General features: G+C 36.8%; 1 protein-coding gene across 2 annotated transcripts; it reads right to left on the reverse strand.

Annotated features, from left to right (window-relative positions):
- Window positions 1–432: 432 nt before the first annotated feature.
- Window positions 433–9,498, reverse strand: LOC112523074 (leucine--tRNA ligase, chloroplastic/mitochondrial). Of its 2 annotated transcripts, none has more exons than XM_025132512.1 (20): window positions 9,079–9,498; window positions 8,002–8,146; window positions 7,823–7,879; window positions 7,317–7,436; window positions 7,123–7,227; window positions 6,785–7,008; window positions 6,629–6,695; window positions 6,384–6,538; window positions 6,045–6,306; window positions 5,344–5,538; window positions 4,698–4,777; window positions 4,241–4,303; window positions 4,038–4,143; window positions 3,709–3,786; window positions 3,538–3,639; window positions 2,727–2,899; window positions 2,464–2,641; window positions 2,125–2,202; window positions 924–1,055; window positions 433–848 (listed from the first exon to the last, which is right to left on the reverse strand). In XM_025132512.1, exons 1-20 carry the CDS (start codon window positions 9,450–9,452, stop codon window positions 606–608), a joined length of 2,937 nt encoding a protein of 978 aa, XP_024988280.1. In that variant the 5' UTR covers window positions 9,453–9,498; the 3' UTR covers window positions 433–605. The 2 variants fall into 2 exon arrangements, with proteins under 2 accessions (XP_024988280.1, XP_024988281.1); XM_025132513.1 differs by having other exon boundaries at window positions 533–848; window positions 4,038–4,119.
- Between the last annotated feature and the right edge of the window lie 462 nt (window positions 9,499–9,960).

Consider the following 9,960-nt stretch of genomic DNA (forward strand, 5'->3'; position numbering starts at 1 on the left):
TAATATAAATTAGTTAGTATTAGATAAAAAGTTTGTGATCGGATATTTAAAATAGAACTTCGGAAAGGTTTTACAAATTCGTTTTAAATGCGAGTCCGTAACATGTATGAATCCAATAAACTGTAAGTGATATGATTAACTAGTTTGAAAAAATATAAAATTTTAAAGATGTAAAACCCAAAAATTAAAATTTTAAAAATTTAAAAAAATTCTTGTCTAGTGAAAAACGCACGATACGCTATGGCACGCCTCAATGCGCTATGGCACAAGCCACACCTTACACAAATGCCATGAGCCTTATCGTAACGTCAGAAACACGTCTTGCGCTATAATAAGCCTTATTGTAACGTCAGAGATACGTCTTACGTCTTTTTGAATACTGATATTTATCCCGAAAAAGGTTAAAAATTAAGAGTTTTATTCTTTTAAAGCCAGTTTTATTAATAATATGTCGGGGAAAACAAATTATACACGTGTTTAAATTTTCGTACAAGGCCTCTAAAATATCAGAACCGACATGCAACAAAAACCCTCATCAAGAAACGACTTTGGTGACATTCATTCTTGAATCATAAAAAAATGAAATGCAAGACTACTGAACATCGTTATCGGGAAACCACTTTGGTGCTTTCGCGCTCCAAAATTACGTTCAAAATCTTCCCAGAAACGTAAATTCGTTTCTTGACGGTTTTTCCATCGAGATATTTCGACAGTTTCTCGTCAAGTGACGCCAGTTTGAAAGCATCATCTTCGGTGCACGTTACTTCAACTTGTATGGTGCCTCGTGTTCTGCCATTGATCTGAACTGGTAGTGTTACGGTCGTGTCTTTTAAGTACGCAGGGTTAGCCTGGAGAATAGATTGAAAGAATAAGCTAATATTCATTTGTCGGAAGTGAAAAAAGGAGAAGAAATGGAAAGATACCTTTGGGAAAGGCTCGTATGCCAAAGTAGTCGAGTGTCCTAAGCGAAACCAGAGCTCTTCGGCCATGTGTGGTGCATATGGAGATAGCAACAATACGAACGGTTCGACAATTGATTTTGGAAGTTTCTCCCACTAAAAAGGACAAAGATACGTAAATATATGAGATCAAAATTTTGTTATACATAGTGGATTTTAACCAGCAACTTTTTTTTGTTAACCGCGGGTGTCAGGACAAGTTTGGGCACACCTTAACTAATCCCATGGGAACCTGAATATAACAGCTAGGAAAATCTCTGGTGGCTCACCTGCCCCGGAATGAACCATTAACTTTTATGGTTGTGCAACAACCACGAGTTGGCCCAAACCGCCCCATGTACACAACGGCCCACTAGGTGGCCGGCTTTAAGAGCCCGATCACCACAAGGAGCTCAACACCCAAAGGAATTGTAACTCCCACACTGCAGCAGCAAAACTTGAACCATCATCTATATGCTACAAATATACCATCCTATAACCAACTGTGCTACCCACTGGCAGCAAATATTATGTCATCGAGATCTAGGCAACGGTCTAGATATCATTCAAGCCATACACTTGATGCTATTTTAAATCACAATCCGAATACAATGTAGTTCACAGAGTTCGTTAAAACCAAAGTTGTATCCCATTAGCTGTAACTAGGGGTGAAGGCGAAACAACTGGCTCATAGGAGCTTGTGAGCCAACCCGTCAAAAGGCTTGGCCAGACCAAGCCAACTGAGCTGCCTACTGACCTTAGCCTAAACCAGTCGGGCTCTCTTATTCAAGCAACTTAGTGGAATTTATATTTTTCAACCACTAATCTTGGCTCCTACAAAAAAACATAGTTTCAATACCAACAATCCCATAGGATCAGAGCTCAAACGTGCCAAGCGTAAGCAAGCCCATAAGAACCAAAGAATACAAGCCAACCAAAGCTCAAGCTTATACAAGCCAATACGAACCAAGCTTATACCAGTTGAGTCAAGGTTCAAGCTTTTGGCGAGCTGAACCAAGCACAAGTTTTCGGAGCTCAGCAAGCCATGAATCCATGACCAATGCCCAAGCCTACCAACTTCTCTATGAGCCAAGCCTCACCCCTATTCACAACTACAGAACTCGTGCGAGTGGTGAATTGTATTAACCCAAAGGGTAGTTCGATGAGAAAAACATTAGGAAGAGACCTTATATGCAATGTTAACAAACTCCATCATCGCAGAAATACCCGTATTGAATCGTGTTGCTTCAATTTCATCAGTCACCTACACCATTATAAAACACCATGTTAAAATAAGAGGGCTATTTAGCTGAATGACCTCGTCACAACTGCTTTTTTAAATCCATGACCTGGTGACAGGTTTCTAGGCATTCTTGTGTATAGGAGTGGCATTCTTTCTTAAGTAATTGCATTCTCAAACTTGTCAAAAGGTCATGGACTAAAAAAACCTGCCAAAGGTCATTTAACCAAAGGACTCAAAATAAGATGCATAAAAATTCCAATTGACTCGAGCTTGGTTTGTTACCTTCTCAATACATCTATGTAAGGATTTAAGTTGTTCTAGAGACGGGTTTTCATCAACTGCCACTGTTTGATTCCCATATGTTCCATCAGATAACGGTGAACCAACAATTAATCTCCAAGATCTCCCTAAAAATCGATATACGCCTTCAATGCCACTAGTATTCCATGTTTTTGAGTCCCTGAAAACGCAATGCTGTTTAAGTCAATAAAGTCAACACGACCACAAGTAGGTTTCAAAACCGAAAATTCAAGACTCACGGCTACCTTAATGGGCCCATGAACATTTCGTACAGTCTAAGAGAGTCTGCACCGTACTCCGATACAACATCGTCAGGATTAATGACGTTTCCCCTACTTTTACTCATCTTGTGTGCCCGAGCAATCAACCGGATACTAGGATTATCTTTCAATACGAATGAACTACCGGATTTTGTAACCTACGAAAAAAAGGTTTTATATATAAATTAGCAAGATCATAAAATCCCAAGTTGACAGCAACTTGCCATTGCAATTCGTTTATTTCTGTGTGGTTTAGAGAAGTTTGATTATTTGCTTATAAAAAACAAACCCTGAAATGCCCTTTAGTTAAGAAAGATAAAGGATCCTCATAGGCCTAATTCAATTGTGTCATCTTGTTTGTAGCAATCATGATGGGTAAATAGGTAATGCTAGCGTGAAATGTTTTACCAAAGAGTCATTGGTCTAGCAGTACCCGGGTTACCGGTAGAAACCACCTCTCCCTGGAGGTCAAAGGTTCAAGTCTCATCAAAGGTGAGAAGTGTGCACGAGTATTTCCAGTATATAAATATTATATTATATACTTTCAAAAAACATGAAATGTTCCCTAATATGAGAAATGTTGTGATTTTGATAAGACGGAAAACGTTTGGCAGGGTGAATATGTTGCATTTCTCAAATACGTAAAATACCCTTCAACAAAGACAAAGTACAGAAATTCAATAGCATCGGTTTACTTATGATGATGTTAATCGGTAGATACGTGATTTTAACATGAACACTTCCAAAAAGTAAATACTGTGATATTCATGGAATGGACAAGATAAGAAGTGCATACTTCTTCCTCCGGTATCCTTTCTTGCTTATACTCCCCTAGTACATCAACAGAATCTGCAGACACAAAATTCCCATTTTGATCTTTGCAAGCCATGTATTGTACCTGTAATCTGTCTCGTTAAGAACCACAAACGCTAAAAGTCAACATGTTGACCAAGCAGGTTTTACTTACTTCTCCGAGGATGATCCCTTGGTTTATGACACATTTAAACGGCTCTTTTGTCGACACAACTCCAATATCATAGAGAACCTGAATGGTGAATGCAAAAAGTCAGCAATGAAACATTAGAAGGATATACATAGTTTAAAGCAAGAGTTTGACTATGTATGAAATATCTGAAATAGCCCTGAATAAAGCAAAACAAATGAATCCAAATCAATATTATTAATTAGTTTGTGACAATAGCAACAGGTATATATAGGTAATATTAACCTAATAGCTTTCTAAAAAAACATTATCAATTTTCATGGGGCAAAGGGATTAGCTTTTCTCCTACAAACCTTGTGCCAAAACCTTGAGTAGAGCAAGTGAAGAACAGCATGTTCAGCACCACCAACATAGACATCAACTGGACTCCAGTACCTGCAGTTTCCCACAATAAAAATGCTGTATTTGATTTGATTATAAAGAATTTCCCAAATTCTCTTATGGCAAAAGAACATTTAAAAACAGAAAATTTTCGGCAAGAAAAGATTGATCTTACTTTTCTTTTTTCTTGTCAACCAACTGCGTTGAATTTTTAGGATCCATAAATCTTAAATAGTACCTGCACATGAGTATACAATCTACGATGATTAATGATGTAATTTGAAGAGAGATGCCATTCAAAGGTTATTAGCTACTTCCTGTGTCATATGAAAACGACAAGGTTCTAATGGAAGTACACTGACTATTAGTCAAATGCCTAAAATACACTTGGATAACAACAAAAAGTAAGGCTTCTTATGGACCAATATCAATGGTATGGTAATTTATAATATCAGAAATAGGCAAATAAGTGACTTTACGTTGAAATCTTTCCAAATAATGAAATGTAATTTTGCAATGATATATTTGTGTAGGGATAGTTTAATCAATCCTCGTTGTTAGGGTTTGGGTTGATTTATGACATATTCTTGTAGTATTAGTTTGCTTTTAGGATAGCAACAAAAAAAAATTACCAGCAAGAACCAGCCCATTGCGGCATAGTGTTAGTTTCACGCCTAGATGGCTTTCCAGAAGAAGATTCTACAGTCTTAACCTGAAAACCAGCAAATGGAATCAAACTAACAAATATCAGAGTGGAAAACGAGTAAACACATGACTAGCTATAAACCTTCACAGCAACAAAAGATTAAGTATCCTTTGAAAAAGCTATAATTTTTATACATCGAGTCCATTGTTTAGTTTAATATGGGATGCAATTGAGTTTAGTTGCTATTCAACAATCATTTAGGAAAACAAAAAAACATGCTTTACAATTTCGTTGACTGAATAGCTACTTATCCATCTGCTGTCTGCTTTTTAAAAAGGTCTCATCTTCCATCAATACATGATTGCTACTATCACAGAATATAATTAAATCCTAGCAACATGTAAATGTAGAAAAACTGTTGAACCATGTGAAATACCATCTTCAGTTTTTCCGTTCCTTGAGATGACTATTATGTGTGTGTGATTATTGATCAAAATGCCATCTTTGCATCTCCTTAATGGAACATTTTCATCAGTAAATCAGACCCATAAAATGAAACGTTAAATGGCCCGAACAAATAGGGTCATATTTATACCCAACGTAAACAAATCAACAAGAGATGAAAAGGGTACCCAAGACACCGCTTTTGAAAGTGGGGGATCCCCTGTACCAGTTGGAGTGAAATCATCAAGCTCAGGAAGGGTAAGTGGAAGTTCAGTTTCAGGAATCGGAACAATTTCACCGTTATCATCCAAGAATACAACAGGAATTGGTTCTCCCCAATAACGTTGCCTAGCAAAAAGCCAGTCTCTCAGCTTGTAATTCACCTGAAAGAACAAAATTTGACATATAAGTACCCAACAAGCATCTTGAAACACGTTCACAAGTTAGCCACAAAATGCACTCCCTTTGTCCAGCTAAATGGACACATAGCTTTAGAGAACAATGATCATTTTTTGTAATTACTACAATGGGTAGATAGGTAATTATAACTTGCAAAATTACCAAAAAAGGAAATGATTCACCTTAGATGGGACAGAGAAAGTAAAATACAATAATACCTCTCTGTTCCAGAAGAAGATGTCCCTATAGACTTCTTAGGGTTCAAACCATTTTTTAAGTCATAAAATTATAGATATTTGTTGCAAAATTTAACACCACAACTTTCCGCTTGTAATACTTATGAAATCTAATGTGCACATTATTTTCACCAAGAAGTGAAAGAGAAAAAGAATATATAATTTGAATGTTGGTAGATACTCGTTTTGTCTCACATGGTTGATAAAAGAACCATATAACTAAAAAAACAAAACACATAACAAAAGAAGAAAACCTTTCTATTCCCGTTTCCAGTCCTCTCGACCCATTCGATGACTTTAGCAGCAGCTTCTTTACTACGTAATCCATTGATGTTGAGCCCTGATGTAGAACTTGATGAATTTATCACGTCACCTTCTCCAGCATAAGGCTTTTCAAAATCATCAGAGCGTTCATCTGAAGTTACCACCCAGTGTATCGGGATATTATACTTTAACGCAAACTCATGGTCACGTGTATCATGAGCAGGGACAGCCATTATTGCCCCGGTGCCATAGCTGAAAAAAACATTGATCAACCCAGAACTACGAAAGAGTATTAACAAGATAATAAATAAATACAAAGGCAAACCCACCTCCCTAAAACATAATCAGCAACCCATATTGGGATAGCTTCCCCATTTACTGGATTTCTAGCATAACAGCCACTAAAGACTCCAGACTTTTCCTTCTGAAGCTCTGTTCGCTCAAGATCACTCTTTCTAGATGCAACCTCTTTGTATTCTTCCACCTGTAATCAAGATAATTTCTCCTCTAAAGATTTATAACTACATAAAGCCAAAACTGTATGACACAAAAGGAAAAGGGGATATGAGTATACGATATTTTGTTGGGTCTCGGATACCACAGACAACAACAACGAATGCTCTGGTGCTAGAACCAGATAACTGCATAGTAAGATCAAGTAATGAGAATAGTTTCATTTATATTCAATAAAATGAACAAAAATCAAGAGCAAGGAGCACAAAGATAATACGTTACTCCAAATATGGTATCTGGCCTTGTCGTATAAACAATAATTTTTTTATCTGTATCTTGACCATCTCTACTTAAAACACAAAACTCCACCTCTGCCCCTTCCGATTTTCCTATCCAATTTCTCTGCATTTCCTTAATACTCTCAGGCCAATCAAGATCATCCAAATCTTCAAGAAGGCGGTCTGCAAATGCAGTTATCTTGAGCATCCATTGCCGCATCGGCTGCTTGGTCATAAACAATGAACTGTAAAATTACGAAACATCCAATAAAGAGGCATAAGAAAAGTTTCAAAAGTCCGACGATAAAAAATATCACAAACCAGACCACCAGCATACCTTTCTTATAACCGGATGACCACCGCGCTCACTCACACCATCCACTACTTCTTCATTTGCCAACACAGTGCCAAGTGCCGGACACCAGTTGACCGGTACCTCAGCCTAAATCATGCATGAAAGAACATGATAAGTAAATTTTTAGTTCCTCGTAAAACCATGAATGATAATCTTGGACAAAATCTTGTCCTGACCTGATATGCCAGTCCTTTCTTCAGAAGCTGCAGAAAGATCCATTGCGTCCATTTATAATAGTCTGGTTCTGTTGTGGAAATTTCACGATCCCAATCAAATGAGAAACCTAGAGATTTAAGCTGAAAATCAAAACATGGATATCAATGCATTGACAAAACTAAAACCTTGAAAAGTTATACATAGATGCCCAAAGAAAAACAGTAATGCTATACATAGAGTGAGTTCTCATCAATACGTAAATGCCCAAAAAACAAGACAGAAGATTAAGAATTTACACAAATAAAAAAACAAGAAAACCATGTGCAAACAAGTGTATATAATGAAGCATGTGGGCCTGAGAAGTTGGACATATATCATATAATAACATGCTATGTGGGTGTATATGTCTATATTGATCTAACAGGTCATGGGATCAAGTTGTGGAATCGCCCTCTTTGCCAAATAGGGGAAAAGCTAGGTGAATCATAGAAGTCGATAAAATCGATGGAAGTTAAGAGTGAGTTACCTGAGTACGGAAGCGGTCAATGTTCCTTATGGTTGTGATCTTTGGGTGAGTACCTGTCTGGAAAACATCAAGCAACGACCTTTAACAACCTTTATAACATGTTCTTGAAAATATAACCTTCATGAGAGAATAATAAAAATGTGGCAAGTTGCAAAATTATTCGTTTAAAAGAACATCACCTCAATGGCATACTGCTCAGCAGGCAACCCAAATGCATCCCATCCCATTGGATGCAGAACATTGAAACCTTGCATCCGTTTAAATCTAGCAAGAATGTCGGTGGCCGTGTATCCAAGAGGATGACCAACATGTAAACCAGCTCCACTGCAACAAAGATAAGACAGAAACTAAGGACCGATACTGGCCTATACTGGCATATAACTAACCAACAACTGATCTTGAGAGCGATCAAGAATATAGAATCTTTTGGACCTAAATCAATAGCATCAACACTTTGATGACAAGTGGCATGTGAGTAATTTAGATTAAAATCTTACCAGAAAAAGGAAATGTTGCGATTTTCATGGGACATCCAACAAAAAAATAGCCGCAACATTGATGACGCAAAAGACAGCTTAATGGTTTTCTATATGCATATTAGCAGAACTTATGCACATGTGACAGACACTACTAGTTGAAGCAGCAAATAGAGAAACCTGTTTCTTTATCTTTTCTAGAGAAATTTTTGGTCTTGGAAATTATACATTTCTAAGCTAATGGCAAGCACCCATCATAAATCAACATATGACACAAGATCAGCAACTCCCTCTGCTCAAATAAAATTAACAAGACGTGTGTTATCTTCTGCTGGCAAACTTATGGGTTCCCTGCTTTGGAATTAAAATGGACTTCGTTAGAAATTTAACAATAAGTTCTATTTCAAGTACTTCCTATGGCATTTCATAGAGCTTATCAGTTTCTTTATACAATACTATATCTTATTCATATCAAGTGTGAGATGAAATCAGTCAACTTGCCTCAAAAGTCAAACTAATTTTGTTGGCTGTTTACTATAGTTCAATGCAGTACCGTTTTACTTATCCCTGTAGATTTAACTAAATTCATATAATCCCAAAACTGAATAAAAAAATTAGAGAAACGAACTTTTCCATAATCAAATATCTGAGCATTTGCTTTACAGAAAATTTGCAAAAAGTGTCCAACAAAAGTATTGAATTAGCAGGATACAGGAAGGATAAATTGTCATGGGAATGAATCTTTCAAAAGTGTCGTCATTCTTAAATCGATTAACATACCTTGGATAAGGGAACATATCAAGCACGTAAAACTTAGGTTTAGAGGTGTCAATTTCATCATCATCAGGTGTACGGAACGTTCGATTCGCATCCCAAAATTTCTGCCACCGAGGCTCAATTTCGTGAAATGGATATTGCCTAACCTTAACAACCTCCTTTGATTCTTCACTAATACTCTCACTGCTGACACAATTACACGCTCGAAACCCAAAATACTTTCTTGAAGCATTGGAGAAGGTAACAGGGGAGGAGTGTTTAGGTGGTGGAGACCGTCGGTGGGAGAAGAATACAACACTCCGTCGGTGGTGGTGGTGGTGGTGGTGGTGGATAGAAGTGAGTGGTTGCGGAGGAAGAAGCCATTGAATTTGAATCATAGTACGTAGGTACCAACAAAGAATTGAGAGGAGTGTGTGTTTGGATTGGGGATGAGGAGAAGAAGATAAAACTATTTGGCTTACTTAAAAAATCATGCCCAAAAATAGCATTTGTCAATTTTTACGAATGCAATGTATTTTAAATTATTGGTGTTTTGTTTCAGGATTTGGAATTGAATTAAATTTTATTATTTAAAAATATTTATAAATAGTTGAATTGCATTTTTATTAATTAATTATTACAAAACAAATGTTTTTAACATTTTTTAAAACCTTATTGTATACAATTCTAGAAAATCCCGACCACTCCCTCAAGATTTCAAAATTTCATGTTTGAAGGATTTCAATTAAATCTTAGGATTTCAAATACGGATAATCCAACAAGCCAAACATGAGATTGAAATAGATTTGAAATGTAAATTCCCCCAAATCCATTTCATTCCTTCAAACCAAACGTGACCTACCATCCTCGGACCAATGGATTAGCTGAATTGTCAAATAGGGAGAT

The sequence above is a fragment of the Cynara cardunculus genome (genome assembly GCF_001531365.2).
Source record: "Cynara cardunculus var. scolymus isolate 2C chromosome LG 12, CcrdV1, whole genome shotgun sequence".
Lineage (NCBI taxonomy): Eukaryota > Viridiplantae > Streptophyta > Magnoliopsida > Asterales > Asteraceae > Cynara > Cynara cardunculus.

Bases quoted from the DNA above. Each gene is read 5' to 3' on its own strand.
- LOC112523074 (XM_025132512.1), bottom strand. From the start codon at position 9,452: ATGATTCAAATTCAATGGCTTCTTCCTCCGCAACCACTCACTTCTATC. The intron at 3,787-4,037 runs GTTTGTAGGAGA...TTCACCATTCAG, and splicing joins ACTCAAGGTTTTGGCACAAG to GTTCTCTATGATATTGGAGT. The intron at 3,640-3,708 runs GTAAGTAAAACC...GACAGATTACAG, and splicing joins AAGGGATCATCCTCGGAGAA to GTACAATACATGGCTTGCAA.